At 37.4% G+C, this 17,942-nt stretch overlaps 3 protein-coding genes across 4 annotated transcripts in view; 1 reads left to right on the top strand and 2 right to left on the bottom strand.

Moving 5' to 3' along the window:
* The first annotated feature begins 2,722 nt into the window (after positions 1–2,722).
* si:ch211-260e23.7 (protein C19orf12 homolog) lies at positions 2,723–4,418 on the top strand. The gene is made up of 3 exons (XM_056248483.1): positions 2,723–2,808; positions 3,073–3,255; positions 4,012–4,418. Exons 2-3 carry the CDS (start codon positions 3,096–3,098, stop codon positions 4,278–4,280), a joined length of 429 nt encoding a protein of 142 aa, XP_056104458.1. The 5' UTR covers positions 2,723–2,808; positions 3,073–3,095; the 3' UTR covers positions 4,281–4,418.
* A 3,358-nt stretch (positions 4,419–7,776) lies between these two features.
* Positions 7,777–9,182, bottom strand: plekhf1 (pleckstrin homology domain containing, family F (with FYVE domain) member 1). Its single transcript, XM_056248480.1, has 2 exons — positions 9,076–9,182; positions 7,777–8,879 (listed from the first exon to the last, which is right to left on the bottom strand). Exon 2 carries the CDS (start codon positions 8,868–8,870, stop codon positions 7,998–8,000), a length of 873 nt encoding a protein of 290 aa, XP_056104455.1. The 5' UTR covers positions 8,871–8,879; positions 9,076–9,182; the 3' UTR covers positions 7,777–7,997.
* A 2,836-nt stretch (positions 9,183–12,018) lies between these two features.
* Positions 12,019–17,942, bottom strand: part of pop4 (POP4 homolog, ribonuclease P/MRP subunit) — a 134,469-nt gene continuing 128,545 nt past the window's right edge. Inside the window, exons 1-7 of one of the 2 annotated variants that reach the window (XM_056248482.1) lie at positions 16,385–16,406; positions 16,121–16,173; positions 15,652–15,872; positions 15,446–15,523; positions 15,275–15,336; positions 15,022–15,123; positions 12,019–12,209 (exon numbers count right to left, since the gene is read on the bottom strand). In XM_056248482.1, the coding sequence (XP_056104457.1) occupies positions 12,073–12,209; positions 15,022–15,123; positions 15,275–15,336; positions 15,446–15,523; positions 15,652–15,872; positions 16,121–16,173; positions 16,385–16,391 (660 nt within the window). In that variant the 5' untranslated portion in view covers positions 16,392–16,406 and the 3' untranslated portion in view covers positions 12,019–12,072. Of the gene's footprint in view, positions 12,210–15,021; positions 15,124–15,274; positions 15,337–15,445; positions 15,524–15,651; positions 15,873–16,120; positions 16,174–16,384; positions 16,407–17,942 lie in introns of those variants that run through there. The other variant, XM_056248481.1, reaches the window with a different exon arrangement.

The raw sequence follows: 17,942 nt of genomic DNA, 5'->3' as shown, positions 1-17,942 counted from the left end.
ATCTGCGGCCGTGCGCAGTTTCCTGAGCAACTCGGGGTCCGGGCTTCCCATATCCAGGGACCCTAGGAGTCGCGTCTGGAAAACCTGCAGAATTGCCATCGCGTGGAGGGCAGATGCTGCATGTCCAGCTGACGTGTAGGCTTTCTCAGCCATGTGGGCAGTAGCGCGACATGGTCTGGAAGGCAGTTGGGCGGTCTTCCAGCCGGGAGAAGATGCTAAACGAGCCGCGATGGCATCCTCGACGGGAGGCAATCGAGCGTAGCCCAATTTCTCCGCCCCTTCCACTGTAGTCAGTAGCTGGGTACCTTGTGTATGGGCTCGGGCTGAGTAAGGGGAGCGCCATGATCTGGTGAGTTCCTCGTGGACCTCCGAGAAAAAGGGGGCGGGTCTCCGCGGCGCTTCAGCTTGACGGTCCACGCCGAGGAAGGAACCGTCCATCCATCTTTTCGACGGCAGCTCCTTGGGCGCTGTCCACTCCAGCTCCATATCTGCCACCGCCTCAGTGAGAATGGCCATAAGCTCCGCATCCAAAGAGGCGGGGGCGGCCTCAGACGGAGACTCGGACCATGCTCCCGGGTCAGAGGCACTGGTGGACATGCCGTCGTCATCGTCGTATCCAAACGAGATAATTTCCCGCGCTTCCTTAGGAGGGCGGTAAACGGCCTCAGAGTAAATCACGGGCTCTGCCACGTGAGGATGGCGTGGGCCTTGGGCAGACGTCAGCGCCTCGACAGAACCCGTGGATGGAGTTCTCTGCCGTCTCCCGGTCCGCGGCTCGACGGCGGCAGACTGGGGAGAGGCAAGAAACGCAAGGTCGTCGCTACGTGTAACGGCCAGCCTTGCACGAAGGATCTTGATGGGAAGCTCCTCACAAGCGGGACATCCCGATCCCTCGAGCGGCGCCTCCGCGTGGGCCCGACCCAGGCACAGCACACAAAGTTTGTGTGCGTCCGGGAATTCGATGGGTCCACCGCACATGCGACAAAGAGACATAATATAATCCACCGGAACGCAAGAGGGGAAATAAAAACTCCTTAATATACTCCGCTCTGAATGCGTACATCAACGGTGAAACAGACTCGAGTGAAGAAAAAAGATTCTGAGGGTTTTGGCGCCCGCCGTCACCTATATTGAGGAGTGTCAGCCAATCAGGTAAAGGCGGGACCGCCATTGGCTATTTGCAAGCAAAAGAGTTATTCTATCAGACTTCATGATTCGAGGAAAATGGATTTCCCCATACGTAATGTCGAGAGACCGACTCGATAAGGGAACCAATGTATTCAAAATCATTATCTCTTGAAGACTGATATTTGTAATTGGTGGATGTCCCTAACTATTTGTAAAAATGTCTACAAAACAATATAGCCTACACTGAAGAAAAAAAAAACAATAAGTAAAATTTACTTAATTTTTCTTTGGCAAGTTTTTGCACAAATATTTTTTAAGTAAATTTCACATATGGAATTAAGTAAACTCTACTGAATTAAGTTAATGAAAGTATAACAATGGAAATAAGTAATTTTAACTTGGCTAGTAAAAGGTTGAGTAATATTTATTTAGTTGAAGTTTCCTTTGCAAATACATTTGATTTCACTCAAAAAATATCATTGAATTAAACCACACTTTTAAAGTAGCCTATGCTTTACTAACATAAATATTCTACATGTAAAGAATCACACGCTATGTGAATGCAGATATCTCAATACTTGGTAAGACAATACACAATTAATGACAGTAACATTTGATGGATCGTTTTTGTGTTTGAATGTGTCATTTTAAGTGGAAAATGAATTCCACAAAATGGCAAGTTTCTAATCAAAAGCAATGATAAAACAGTGTAAATACAGCTGGAAAACAGTGAAAAATCAACATCATTAATTACTCAAGACCCAGTACATGATGGGAACACCAGTATCAGAAAAGTTGAATAATTTTACTTAATGTTATAACGTTGATTTACGCTTTAATTTCTACACGCTTGAATTGAGTAGTAATATAGAATTTACTTAGTTTTTTTTTATTGTTGCCTGAACTAACTTTTTCATGTAAATTACATTGATTTTTTCTGTAGTATTTACTTCACCACAAAATAATTGTTATCAGTGTAGAATCACCAGCCAAAGTGCAACAAATATCTTAAATAATCTTGGGCAAAAAAAAACAAAGTCTGTTTTTTGTTGTTGTTTTTTTATGAATTCTAAAATTTGGTCAATTCTGTCTTAAAAAAAAAAAAAATGTTTCTAATAACATGACATTTCCCCCCATATTTCCTATATAAATGCTAAATGTCTTTCATTACCTGTGACCAAGCGATTTGGGAAATGGATGGATTGATAGATTGGCTGACTAAACCTCAATGAAAACACACACACATTACACTAACCCGACCCCTAAACCTACCCATCACACAAAACGTTCTGCATTTTTACATTAAAAAAAATTTCTGTATAATTTATAAGCTTTTGTACCCATGGGGACCTCAATTTAGGTCCCTACAGTAACACGAGTCCATGACACTGTGTGCATTCGGGTTTAAGTCCCCACCGGGATAGAAAAACATGTAGGCTACACACACACGCGCACACACGCTGTAATTTTAACTTTTGTTCGCTGTAATTTCTACTCTGTCCAACAGGTGGACCTATTGGGGCCTATTGTTGGTTGTTTCGACAATTGAGGTGATGCTCCGATCATGGCTCCGATCGATATCAAATTAAAAGTATAATGACATAGCAGCGGAGCAAAGAGCGGAAGTGATGTCACTTTCACTTTCTCAATCTTAAAGTAAAGTCAACAGAAGAAACGGAGGTAATGCCAAAAGTTTTATGAAAGCTGTAATGTAGTTTACAAAACTTGCCTAGTGTTAAATATTGTCAAAATGTAGGCCATGGAAATGTAGCCTACATATTTTATGTAACTTGTTTAGCTTTAACATTCTTTTTGGTTTTTATCACGACTGTAGTTACGTCTGTTCGTTTGAAAGACACCGTTTAGGCCTACGACACTCTGCGCAGTGTTAAATCAACTTACATTTGAGAATAGCTCTCTTTGATTCATTTTTCTCCTCCCCAGGCAGTGTTTTTGAACACAACACAATGAAGCGTCAAATAGACGATGTAATGGGGCTCTGCTGTAAAATATCAGATAGCAGGCAGATTAAAGCAGCAGTACAGAACTCAGCCAAAGGAGCTGCTACCGCAGGCGGAGGGGCGTTTTTAGGGGGGCTACTCGGAGGGCCACCCGGTATATTTATTGGTATGTATTGGCGTGCGTGTTTGATTTCTTGTCATCCACAAACTTTGACTTACTGCAGTTCTTAACCAATGTGGTGGTATAAAATCTATAAACAACTGTGTATGCTTATCTCGAGCCAGTGTTAACTAAAACAAAATAAAATAAACAAAACGTACTTGAACTTATTTTACTTCAGCTACTTGCCAAGTCAATGTTTTCATTCTTCATACAATCATTTCATTTATGTAGGCTACTAAAATAAAGCAATAAAACCCCCTTAGCTGTTCTAAATTCACTGTAAACCACATCTTCACTGGGCGTATTGCTTTTATAAAACCGTTAGTCCATAAGATATTTATTTTAATATTTCCTCAATGCACATTTGTAATGTATGTTTGTTTAGGAATTTACAACATGGCTCAATGTTTTTTTTTTACAACGTGGCTTAACCAATCAAAATCAAGGACCGGAAATCCGGAACTGTTTTATAATAGTCTATAATATTTATAATATAATTTTATAATTTCTAGTTTATAATATTTATAATATAAAAAATGTAACAATTATTTAAAATTAATTCAAATATTAATCAATGATACTAAAATAACACTATGTTGATCTTTTTGTAGAAAAACAATGTAGGCCTATTTGAAAAATTAATGAAGTTTGATTAAAGCTTGTAGAAAAAGTTGGAATTGCAAAACAAAAAAATACAGTAAACGTTTAGACCATTTAGTGAGACCAACTTAAAATGTGATATTCTATTGCCTTATGTAGGTGGTGCTCTGGGAGGTGCTGTTGGATGGTGGATGACTAATGACAAATTCCAGCCTCTTCATCAAATCATAATCGAGATGCCTCCTCAACAAAAGAAGAAACTGTATTCTGATGTCATGGCAGTACTGGGCAATCTGGATTGGGTTGACCTGGCTCAACTAACTTTTCTAGTAATGAGTAATTCCTCACTGCAGATGCGAGTGCTTACTACTTTAATCTCTTTTGCCACAAAAGAGCTTGGAGCCAAAGTGGAGTATGGACAAAAATAGTGGGTTAATGTTACCTGCTTAGTCTAAGCCAAGTTTGACTACAGTACCTTAAGCTTTTTTAGTTTATGTTTTGTTGTTGCTGTTTCTGAAATCTGTTTTTACTTTTATTTGTCTTTACAATAAAAAATGTAGGTGTTACCACATTGTTCTTTAATCCAGTTGACCAGAGTAACAGTTTCACAGTAAACCTTAAAATTCTCAAAGAAATTGAGCAAATCTTTTCCGAAATGTGAAATCAAAACCACTTGATGTACCATTTCAGTACAGCTAAAAGAATAGTACATCATTTGCTCACCCTCATGTTTTTGCAAAGCCGTCTTACTTCCGTCTGTGGGACATAAAATAATATATTTTTTTTGAAGAATGTTGGTAAGCAAACAGTTTTGTTTACAATTGATTTGTATTGTATGGATCGAAAGCACGTCATATAAAATATCTTCTTTTGTGTTCTGAAGAAGAAAGAATGTCATACAGGGTTGAAATGACATTAGAGTGAGTAAATGATGGCAGAGTTTTCATTCTTTGGTGAACAATCTTTTAGTAGATTTAACTTTTAGATTTGCTATTAATATAAAAACATGGGATAGAGAAATTTGCAAAGTTATGACCTGCATCAGAGTCAGCATTTTTGTTATCATTTATGCTAAAATCAATTTGTTTGCTAAGTATTAGCATTAGTATAGAGCATTTGGATGAACTGAGCCAGAGACAATTTGAGCACTAATCACTATAACAGTGACTTAAATGACTCTTGTCTTTATTGATTCAATAAAAATCATTTACACATAACAAAAATAATTCAATGTTATTTTAAGGCTATACTCTGTGCAATATATAACACGTGTGGCTGTGGCATCATGAGAGGGTGTGTTCTAGAGGGCAGATACATTGCCCTCAGATGGCTGGAGCAAGATGGCCGGCTGTTAAGATCTACAAAACCCAGGCTGCCGGAGAGTATAGCAGCAGCAAATAAAATCCGGCAGCAGGCTCTTTCTAGTGGGTGTTGTATTGACTGAGTTTTTCATATTAAGAGGTGTGTTTTCTCATTACAAAATTTCTTTTAAACTGAAAAGAGGTTGACCTGAACCACAGGGTCTCACTCTTTTTGTACTGTGCTCTGTAGTTTGTGGTACAGTTCATATGGTTTGCTGGAGAGCAGCAGGTCTTTGCTTTTCTTAGAATAGCCTCTCTGATGTCATAAGCTACAGACCACACTCACACCATGAGAACTAACAGACTTAAGAGGTGAAAACCACACTGCAATATAAGTGCAAACAAATAAAATGAAATACTTCAAACATTATACAGAAGAATGCAGTGAAACCCTCGGTGCTGACATGTCATTTATTTGGTAGCACAATTGTGTTTTATTTTTAGTACAAAAGGGTTGTCAAGGTGGTTGTATAACATCAGTTGTTAGCCAAGAAAAATGCAGCTACTTCCTCATATTAAGGTGTGTATGCATTCGCTGTCTGTCTTCTAAATGGGACGCATTGCATGTTTTCAGGCAAAACATGAAAAGACACATTAAATCCTTTTAGATCTACATGCACTCAATGAAGACTTTACCTTAAAGGAGTAGTTCACCTAAAAATAAAAATAAAAAATAAAAAAATAAATCATGGTTTCACTCACCATCATGTCATTTCCAACCTGAAGGACTTTCTTTCTTCTGTGGGTATTTTTAGATATGTCTTAGTTTTTTTTCTCCACACAGTGGAAGTCAATGGTCACCAATATTCCTCAAAATATCTTCTTTTGTGTTCCATAGAACAACAACAGTCATAGGTTTGGAACAACATAAGGGTGAGTAAATGATGACAGAATTTTCAGGTGTGGGTAAACTAACAAAACATTACAAATCAAATCTTTTTCACTGTTTGATTTTTTCTTTCTTCAAGTTTTGACCAGTGTCCCACACACATGACAATATCCAAAGTGGTGGGCATTCTGTGATTTTGTGTCACTCTTTTTTTAATCTCTGTGTTAAGTGTTTTGACAGTATTCAATTATGGGGGTTTACCTAAGACTATTACAGCTACCTAATTTCCTATCCCATCTTGGGGATTAGTCACATTTATTGTGTATTTGTCTGTCCTACTGCCCTTTGTCAAGTCAAATCACTTTTATTTAGCACTTTATGCAATACAGTGATAAACAGGAAAATAATGATCAATGATGCAAATAATAAAATTCTGATGTAAAGCATCTCTGAAAAGTCAGTTCAGTGTTGACTGTAAAGTTCATCAATTACGAAATTAGTTCAATTCAGCTATAAGCAGCTCTATTGAAGACATTATAGTATCTTGTTTGTAATGCAAAGACATGGAGCTTGTTAGACACAACCTTTCTTTAAACCTTAGAATGATCTTTTCTTCACTAGTTCCCAGAATCAAGCTCTAAGACTGTAATGCATTGGAGTTTCTGTACAGTAAGACAGTGGTGTTTCTTTGGTATAGTTTACTTTGGTAATGAGTCTCTGATCAAGTGGTTTGCATTTTAACAAACTTGTGGGTTTCCTCTTCTATTTTATCTGTCCAATGATAGTAAACAACAGGGATGTGTGTAAAATTTGATCTCACCTGATGCACTGGTTTTGTTAGTTACTGTACACCATGTGTGCCAAAAAGTCTGTCATTATGCAAAGAAAAAAAAGGTGTTTTTTAAGAATTGTTTCTCTTCCTCCCACCACAGTTCTTATGAGAGCAGAAAACTTGCTCAGCTTGTATGTGCACATCACAACTCAACTATTTTATGACTCTTCAGCTCTCATGCCTTGGTGAAATTTTGCTGAATTGATGCGATCTCTGATCACTTTCAGAGTAATTGCCTAGACAAGATGTCTGTTTTTGTTTTGTAATCCACACACTTTGTTTGACTTGTTCTACCAATCAATTGTTAGTGCACTATAAAAATAGATGGTTCTGTAGAGCTTCTTTACTCAAATAAAACTTCTATTTAGAACTCCTGAAGAACCCTTTTGCTAAAATGGTTCTTTGCATTGAAAATTATGCTCCTTGACACACATTCAAGTAAGTAAAAGGTTACACTTTATTTTAGGGTGTCCTTGTTACAGTATAATTATACATTTAAGTAATGTTAATTAACTACACATAGTAAGTTATTTGGGAAATGCGTCTGTGAAAAGGGTCCATTAGAATGTACAGTCATGTGACCTAGACTACAATACGGAAATCATGGCCCAAAAAAGTATGCGATGTTTTTATGTTTATTGCAATTGTATCCATCAGAGAAGCAGTATGCTCACTGTCACTGTCCACTCTGATAACGCCATATCTTCCGCCCTTAAACGTTATAGGTCTGCAGTAAGAAGCTGTTTTTAGTGAGGATGCTTCTATTGAAAATATTGAATTTAATATGATCCACACTGTTAGAATATCGGAATGTTGTAATTAGTTATTCTGTTTACAAACAAACATTTACAAAAAACTGGTATGTGTGTTTCCCACCAAGTATTTAATACAATACCAAAATATTTATTAAATAATGCTTTTTTATTATATTGATTGCAAAAGTCACAGTTCGCTTTATACATATGCTATAGAGTATATATTCAAATATACATACAAATACTAAATAGAAGTGCAAAACAGAAATCGTAGAAGTGACTCATACTTTAGTGCAAAATACTTAATAACTGCTGGTATTCGTCTCTGTGCATAGCATAGTTCATAATAGTCGTTGCTCACATCACGTTCAGAGTCCAGTGAGGGGAGGATTCATGTGCCCGGGCTTTATGTAGCAGTATGGGGAGCAATCCTCCTTTTCCAACTGGTTGTTGAACCACTTGGTGGGCACCTGGTACCTGTTCTCGTCTTCGAGATCCTCATCGCTGGACGTCTCGAACTCAGGTAGCCTTGGTGATTCCTCTACGGAGTGTTTCTTCCAGTGCTTTACCTTTTTTCTCTTCTGTCCCTGCACCTTTCCCTCTTGTGTGCTGCTCACACAGTACCGGCAAACTCTCACGGGCTTAGAGGAGATGTTTGGTAGCAAGGCCCGGCTCTTCGAGCAAGCTCGACATACTATATAGCCGCATTTCCGGCAGTGGTGCCTCCGAGTGGTGACATTGAAGTTCTTTGTGCAGCGCATGCAGATGGCTGAAGCCTTGTCAGGGATCCAGGTGGTAGCAAACTTCTCTGCATCATTGTCAGTGGGAAGGCCCTTAGTTTGCATGCGGAGGGTCTTGCACTTCTCAATGTGCCCCATCCATGCAATTTTTTCCTCAGGCGAGGCTGCCGACACGTAGAAAGACTTGTGTGGCATGCGGATGAGCCATTGGTTGGCCATGGCCATTCCGTCTTCCAGATCTTCCTGCTGCACCTCCTCCAAAGGAACGACCTTCTTCTTATTGTTCCAGCGACCGGGCACCATGACGCTACCATAGACCAAGATGTCGTTGAAGAGGAAGAACACTTTGGGTTTGGGTCCACGCCTGCACAGCTTCAACAAGCAGCCCTCTCCCACAAGAATACGCCCGGGTTTTAAAAGTATCTTCCCAGTGCGGCCAAAAGAGCTCGCCACCGCCCTGATTCGCTCACGGTTCTGAATAGTAAAGGTCAGATCTTCCATTGTTGCTGCCTGTAAAATATCAAAGTATTGACAAGGTCAAAACGATTTCAATGTACTGTTGTTGTTGTTTTTTTACAGTACAGTACTTTCAAATCAACACTTCAAGTCAAGATTTCAGCTCTGATAACGCTAATAAAATAAATTATACAATATAGACACAAAATATAAGACTTAAAAATTAATTCACCAAGGAACTACCAAATACCTGATTGGCGTGGAAAGCAGTGAATTGTTGTGTTAACAGACTTTGTATTTGTTCAGTTCCCTCGTTCCAAAAAAAAAAACTTTATGAAAATACTCCTCTGTGTTCAGCACTACAAATCACTTCTTTCTCTTTGCAGGTTGGTTGAGACATACCTTTTATAGAGTGTCACAAGCTTGTCTTTCCTGTTTGAAAAGGGGAATTTGCTACTGCTCAGAAATGCTATACTATTTTAGAAGTGTTACCTTCCTTGTTCTTGACTGGAAAATACTCGACTTACTCTAGACATACTAGCACAAAATAAAGTGTTTCGAACGGATGACATGTCAGATTCAAGTCACTATTGTCAGAGTCCTGCTGAGTGTAGAGATAATTAATATATATATATATATATATAGTCATGACATTTTATAGACCTCATGTTCGTCAAATAGAATAGAACATTTATGATAATACTGGTATTATTGCTGCTGTATTTTTGGTCGTCTGCCTAATTTATTTCACAGTTGATGTGACTGAGAAAAATGAATGTGTTGATATTGTTGACTAAAACGAATCAGTTTCATGAACTCACACTGTTCCAAATTATTATGCAAGTGACATATCAGTAGGATTTTAGCACAATAAACATTAGGATTTTATTTTGCATTTCTTTTTAGATAGTTGGTCTTAATCTCAGAAATGTTATAAATATTTTGCCATGTCTTGAATGGAAAGAGGTTGTTCAACATTATTAAGCAAGTCAGAGTTCTAATGCAATATGGGGAGGAAGAAAGATCTTTCTGTAGAAGAAAAGCATGAAATAGTGCAATGTCGTGCAAAAGACATTAAAACAACCAATATTTTGCAAAAACTGAATAGAGATGATTGAATTATTAAAAGATTTGTGAGTGATTTAGAGCACAGAAGAGCTCGGTCAAAGACTTAAGGACAGTTTCTGTCAAACAAATTATTAAAAGTATTCAAAGGGCAGCTAAAAAAAACCACACATCTGAGAAGCAAACAGGCATTTGAAGTATTAAAATAACACTGATGCATAACTCGCGTCCTAGAATAGTCAATAATAACATATTTCATAGCAAAAACAAAAAATGTTGTTGATGTTCCTCATATCCCCTGTCACAGAGAAGTAATACATAGCTGAGGCTTTCGCACATAAACAGTTAAAAAGGGGGAAAACATTTGCTTGAATAGGTGGAAATTGGCAAATGAGAGGAGAATATCAAAAGTTAATGTGGAAGAAACATACTATGAGATACCTAACTAGGCTGAAAAAGACAAGGTATTTAAAAAACAAAAAGCAGATTTAGGTGCAGTGCATGACGTAGTAAAAAGTCCCGTAGTATTTATAGAACAATAATGACATGAAACTCAGTCAAATAAACACTAAAACTAAGAAAAGATAAATATTCTACACAAGGCTGCCATAGGTATACTTGTAGATATAGAAGTAGATCTGTATAATAAAAAATATACATTAAAAATCTAAATAATAGTACCCGTACATGTGTGTTTATGGCCCAGCTGTTTCATCTAAATTCCACATCACTGTCATTCTGTTGCGCACAAACAAAACCATGCACACTAAGAAAACATTTATACAAATTTGTAAAGCATTAATATAGTGTAGTGGGTTTTACATGTTTACAACATGTATAAAAAAAAACAAAAAAAAAACTTTTAGCCACTGTATGTTACTAAGAGTAAAAATATTTGTTGTTCATCTGATTAACAGTATGGGCTCAGATAGCAGAGAACTCCTTATCTGATTCACTAAGCAATAGTATCAAAACGACAACAGAACTTTGGCCCTTAAACCAACCGGGTGGCAAAGCCAGTCTAACAAGTTTTTCTTTCTTTTAACAGAAAAATATGCAAAGTGACTGCAAAGAACAGGCGTGTGATATAAGCACGGCACAGCCATTTAATACATACAACATGAAATTGTATATGTGGCAATTAATAGGCTACATATTATTTCTTGTAAAAATATAAAATGTGGTTTAAAGGAAGTGCACACCCTATTTACACATTGACCACAGAGGAGACATTAAGTGTAAAGAACCTCTTTTCTCATAAAGGACATTGCACATCAGAATGCTGAAAGGACTTCATGTGTATTTGCAAGAATGGTGACATCGTTGTCGTTCTTTGGTACAGAAGCAGTCGATGTTACAGCTTCCTTTAACTCAAACCAGTTGCCAGAATCTGTTCTAAGCACCAAATGCTAAATAATCTAGAATTTTTCTCTAAGCCAATTTAGTTAGTAACAAACTCTTACGTACTTATTTGCAAAACCAGTTCTGTCTAGGAATGTGGAGATTCCCAGGCATTACCAGAAGAGGCATTGACGAGTCACTTAAAAAGGAAAAAAAAAACCATGACCAAGTCTTCCAAGAATCAGGCCTTGTTTTGAGGAGGGAAAAAACAAGTTCCTTGTTTTGTGATCAGGCAAATACTACAAAATATACACCACTGAAACAGAACCAAATAACTTAAAAATCATACCAATTCCCCTCAGTATACACTTTGAACTGGAGATCCTGCTCATTCAACTAACAATACTTTGCTTATTTTACACAACTTCAACATTTTAGTACTTACTTAAATACCTCCCGGCCATGGGAAATAATTGTGCAAATTAAACATACTTCTGGATCTATTGTTATACCATGTTATTACAGAAGTAATGGGACATTTTGCAATTTTGTCGACTAAATGAGGTCATAAGCAAAGAGTTTTATATAATAAAAGGGAGTGGCAGTTACGAGAGAGAGAGAGAGAGAGAGAGAGATTTATTCTTCCTATCTTCTCAAAAAAAAAAGGAAAAAAAAAAAGGTCTCCCTCTGGTGGACAGTCAAACGCTACTACTTTTCCTAAATCCCCAATATAGTTTCATGCTTGGCCAAATCCATAATGATTGAGCATCTGCTCTTCATTGTCTCCCAGGCTCCAGTATCAGCTCACATTTAAAATTGACACGATGTTTTAGACTTTCCATTACAAGTCAATAGTTCCTTTTACTTTGAATTTCTTTGCTGACCGCTCACTGGAGCGCAGTTCAAACTTGCTGCCATAGATGTGAGTTACGAAATCACCAATCTCCATACTGAACACACTGTTCCTCTTCGGTATTACTGTAGAGAGAGAGAAAGAGAGAGGAGGGAAAAAATGTGTCAGTATTCCAGAGCATATTTCTATAATGAATAAATCAACACTATTTGAAAGGTTAAAGTGGCCTCGGTTAAAGGTGCAGTGTGTGATTTTTAGCGGCATCTAGCGGTTCGGTTGCGAGATGCACTAAGGGCTCAGCCCACTGCTCACCCCTCCCTTTCGAAGAAACTATGGTGGCTAAAACAGGACAAACATATCGTCGTCTGAGACAGCAGAGAATAGCCAGAGTAAGCCAACATGTGTGTAACATTGTCACTGTTACTTGTAACATTGTCACTGTTTCTGTACCACAGTCCATTATCCACACCATGGATAAAGTTTACGAAGCCATAGTCAGGTGAGGATCAAGGGTCAAACGTAACCAGCACATTTCTCCCCACATAGCAAACCCATAATACAGCGAGGGAGAAGAACCACATGAAACTATGCAACTATATTTTTTTTCTAACAGGGTAGTAAAAGTTTAGCTGGCTAAATATGAGCTGTTACTGTGGCTGAGCTGGTTAAAGCGTAAAGCCTTGTTTAAACTCGACGCGTCCGCATGAGCCCAAAGGTGCGCGTGGCAAAAATGACATGATTGTAACAGCGCGCGCGCCTCCGCATCCCCTAGACACCATTTACTACACACAATAGGCTTTTTTCTTTGATTTTGAAAACTCTTCGCTATCGACTTAAAATGCTTCCAAGATCGACTTGTCGACCACGATCGACGGGCTGGTGATTCCTGTAACATACTGTTTTACGGTCAATGACAAGAGTACTAATCAGCTGTCTCACAAACGTAACCAGCACATTTATCCCCACATAGCAAAGCCATAACACAGCGAGGGAGAAGAACTAAGTTGTATGAAACAATCCAACTACATATTTTACACCACTGACAAGGGAAAAGTCACTACTCACGGTGTTTATGGCTAGCTTCTAGCTTTCTGCTGCTTCTCTTTCAAGGTAGTGACGAAACGCGCTCTGTAGCGCTGTTTGTTCGCTCTCGGCTACGGTAAAAACATGACGTCACAATATGTCGACCTTCATAGAAGGGGGTGCCCGCGGTTATGTACAGTAGATATAAATGTCTCATTCTAAGGTAATAAAAACATTACGGTTTATTAAGTAAGTTCTTTATACACCACTGAAAACATAGTTATGGATGTCATATTGCATTTCTGTTAATAGATACTTAAAATGATTACACATTGCACCTTTAAGCAACTGTCAAACAAAATGGTTGCAACAGATCTTTTTACACACCATCTGTTGACAGACTTTGTTCTCAGGTTCATTTGGAAAAGAGGGTTCTGAGAAGTGGCTAATAGCTGTTGTGAGGAAGAAGTGAGAAGTGCTTTCATGACACAGTAAGAAGATTTGACTTCAATCTGGAATAGGGCTGTCTTATCAGATTTTCACAACACTATTATCGTGGCCAACAGAATTCACAATTACAAAATTATAGAAATATCTACAGAAATGTTGCAAAAAAATTAATGATGCTACCAGACAAATACATCTTTAACTTTGTCTATTTTGAGTTTTCTCTTTTTTAGACAATGAATCACTCTAAACATGAGTGTAGGGAAGAGAACAATTTGTAACCATAACTGTACAAAAACATAAACTTGGTTGATCAGCTTTTTTTTTTTGCAGACTGAGTTGTCTAAGACTACGTTATTTTACCAACCCGCCACTGGTGTCTGTGTCAACAGGGTCATTACTGGCGCTGGATTATTTACAATATTAAGGGCAGCGTAACATGATATCAATATTACATTTTTAAAAATCACACATTATGTTTCTATTTAAAGTTGTGAATTAAACGCACAATTGGAATATCGCATAAAACATTTGTAAATAAACAAGAGAACAAAATCGTCACTTCCTGGGAAATTGGCACAAAATATCTCTAATAAAAATGTAAGTTGCTGCAATCGGGGAATCCACTGTGGATCTTTTTTTGTTACATCATAAAGAGCATGGAGACGTAATGCAATACACACTGTCTGTCGCATTATCTTGTGTTTACATATCTGGTGTTTGGAAATGAAAATGTGAGAGAGAGTTCTGGGTGGGCATTATTAACCATTTTGATGATAGACTAAATGTTGGTTTAGTTATTCTGCATTTCAGAATAAATGTTGGTTTAGTTATTCTGCATTTCAGAATAACTAAACCAACATTTGAGACGCAGTATAATGAAATTGGTCTGCAGCTTATTCCAGCTATCCAATCACAACCTCTGTTGAGGCAAAGTCACACGAGTTCTTTGTTGCGCATTGAGGGATTTATTCTTTAAATGTGTTTCTATCATAGTTCGTGTGCATGTCTTCTCATCAGATAAAAAAAGTATCACCTCAATACATTTTTATGCACATTCTTAGAATTTAAGTGCATTTTAGTGTTTCCATACAGCATTTTTCAATGCGATATCCAAAAGTTTACGTAAAATTAGATGTATGGAAACATAGCTAGTTATTGTCAGTACCGGTATATTGTGCCACACAGTCACTCTGGACAATGATAAAATAGCCCGACAGCTGCATGCAAGACAAAAGATTTTGACAATTGATGAGCATAGCAAACGTTTACATAATATTATTTTGACTTGATTACCACACCGCATACAGGCACAGGGGAAAAAATAGCTGCTAATTTCTCATATTTGCCTTTTTTTGCACTCAAAGGCTCCTCCTTCCTATATCTAGTGGACAGAAGCTTGCCATCTTTGACACACTCATATTCATAAAATGCTGTGAAACCTATAGTTTATATTTACGCATATACCTTTTAGTTTGTCCTCTTTTGTAATGATTTTGAAGATGTGCTTCATTTCCTGTACCAAGATGCCAGTTAGACCCACATACGAAGGGCACTTTGATTTGACAACTATGGGGGGGAAAAAATGAGAGAGAGAGAACATAAGGTTCCACTTTACGCTCAAAATATCAACAATAATCGGAAATCTGGATATACTGCCACTAAACCAAAAATGTGTGCCTTTGTGTGCAGACATTTTCAAATATGCATGACGTTGTACCTGTTAAGACAGCACCGTGGAAATCAGCTTTCAAGAGCTTCTGTTGGATCATCTGTGGGTTGCTGTGTTCAAAAGAAACAGGCAGCACATTCATGGAGCGTTAGCAAGACTGGAATTGAAATTATACCCATGAGGCAGAAATTCTGAAGAGCATCTTCCTAAAATTATGACCTTTCTGGTTTCAATCCATTGCACAGATCCTCAATGTACTGCTTCCATAGCTCATGCAGAGGCAAGAAGAGTTCATATCTACAATGATATCCATAGACAAAGATATATGATTTTAGTGATAAGCTGAAGTTTTACAGATACAATGTAGAGCATGATACAATACTACAAGGTAAAAGAGTAAACATAATGAAACCTCTAATACATACTTTTGATGTTCAGGTTTGAGCTGGAATATTTTCAGCTGTCTTCTTTCTTTGGCATTCAGTCCCTTGGCCTTGCTTTTCTTTCCCTTCTTTTTCGGTCTTTTAAATTCCAGCACTACCGCCTTGCGCAACATCATTTCCTCAATGGCTGCATCTTTCATTTGGGGAAGGCTATTTTTCAGGAATGCTTTGGTAAAAGCCTCCGCTTTCATTGTGGTTGAAGACTGTGAAAAGTGACATTCAGAATCTTATTGACTAGTTTGTAAAGTTTTCGTACATCATACACAGTGTGAGCCCATCTGCAACAATGAACTGTTTCATGATTTCCAACTTTTACATTTCCAGAGACCACCCCCCCCCGCAGAATTAACATAATTATTATTATTTACACATTATGAAATGCTTAACAGATCATTAATTAGAACGTCGAACAGCTTGAATTAAAAATTAATGTTAATGACAGTGAAGTCACCTCAACTCCCAAAAGAGCGCTTTCCTTTGATGGGATCGAGGATTGCACCACATCTGTGAACGTAAAAAAATATTAAATATAGCATATACTACGCTTGTCCTTCCTTTTGTTTTCGTTGATAAATTACCTTAATTGTATGTATGTTTAACACAGAATCAGGATCCAAGATGGTCACAACATAATGCATTAAAAATTATAAGATTAATAGGATCTTGATCAATATAATAAGTATCTTGATCAATATAATACCACCATAAAACTTACGTTCCATCAAAACACAGTAAGTTAACACACAGGATCCAAAAAATGCTGCGGCTAGAATCACATGTGACAGACAGGACAGACGAGCTGATCACCGATTCAGACCGAATAAATCGAGCACGGCATCATTCACCACAGAATTACAGTCCGAAATAACAATAATAACACTGTGAAAATTATGATTTATTTCTCGATTTCTCTGTATGGGTTATAAAAGATTATTTATGAATATTTAATTTAGAAAAAATGGTATCTGAAATAAAAAATAATTAGCTAACAACCAAAGAGAACGTTAAGAAGCAAAAGCTCAGCTATGTTTCTCTGGTCCGCTATATTAAAATGCAATTATATGTAGTGTACAAATACATGTATATTTTACAAGTATTTATTTAGTATGTCTTTATCCACCATACTATGGAAGCAGAATAGTCTCAAATATAATTCACGCAAGAAACATGATTCACACGTGCGTAGACAATTTCACATGCGTGAAACCTAATTCACGTACACACAAAAAAAATTCACGTGCGTGAAAAAAAAATGATATTCACAAAAAGCAATTCACATGCGCAAAATAAAATTACATGTTCATAAAAACATTTCACAAATGCAAAACACAATTCGTAGATATACAACTGTGCACAAAAACCTTTGAATGTTTAAAATGTATGAGAGTGTCCTTGAATTTGAATGTGCAAATCGTCATTCACGTACGAATCGCCTTGGATGTGTGTGTGTGTATTTTTGAGACTTTCCTGGCAGCGCTTACTCATAAAACAGAGCAGTCGTACTCTTTAGCCAATCAGATTTAAGCTTATCAATCGACCAATCAGTATCACGTGAGGGCGGGCCTACCTGCATGTCACATCATCAGCTTTCGACTTGTTCATGGCTGTGCTCATTCGCCCTCACGTGATACTGATTGGTTGATTGATAAGCTTAAATCTGATTGGCTAAAGAGTACGACTGCTCCGTGTTACGAGTAGACTGCTCTGTTTTATGAGTAAGCACTGCCAGGAAAGTCTCAAAAATACACACACACACATCCAAGGCGATTCGTACGTGAATGACGATTTGCACATTCAAATTCAAGGACACTCTCATACATTTTAAACATTCAAAGGTTTTTGTGCACAGTTGTATATCTACGAATTGTGTTTTGCATTTGTGAAATGTTTTTATGAATATGTAATTTTATTTTGCGCATGTGAATTGCTTTTTGTGAATATCATTTTTTTTCACGCACGTGAATTTTTTTTGTGTGTACGTGAATTAGGTTTCCGGCATGTGAAATTGTCTACGCACGTGTGAATCATGTTTCTTGCGTGAATTATAGTTGAGACTATTCTGCTTCCATAGTCCTCAGCCTAGTTCCGATAAATAAGTTAAGTTGTGTTAACCACATACTTTATGTTAATCATAAACATTATGAGGGCACGTGAATTGAAAAAAAAAAAGCAATATTCCATGCAATATTCCATAAAAAAACAAGTATTGTCAATTTTTATTTCATGGTGACTTTAAAAAGTTTTAACTGTGCACTGTCCCTTTAAGAATGTTT

This window comes from Rhinichthys klamathensis, unplaced genomic scaffold (genome assembly GCF_029890125.1).
Source record: "Rhinichthys klamathensis goyatoka isolate OS25496 unplaced genomic scaffold, OSU_Roscu_1.1 h1tg000055l_1, whole genome shotgun sequence".
Taxonomy (NCBI): domain Eukaryota; kingdom Metazoa; phylum Chordata; class Actinopteri; order Cypriniformes; family Leuciscidae; genus Rhinichthys; species Rhinichthys klamathensis.
The sequence above is the reverse complement of the archived record's forward strand: the minus strand, read 5'-3'. Positions and strand labels throughout refer to the sequence as shown.

Coding starts and splice junctions, on each gene's coding strand:
- si:ch211-260e23.7 (XM_056248483.1), top strand. CDS start 3,096: ATGAAGCGTCAAATAGACGATGTAATGGGGCTCTGCTGTAAAATATCA. Junction 3,256..4,011: donor GCCACCCGGTATATTTATTG/GTATGTATTGGC, acceptor TGCCTTATGTAG/GTGGTGCTCTGGGAGGTGCT.
- plekhf1 (XM_056248480.1), bottom strand. CDS start 8,870: ATGGAAGATCTGACCTTTACTATTCAGAACCGTGAGCGAATCAGGGCG.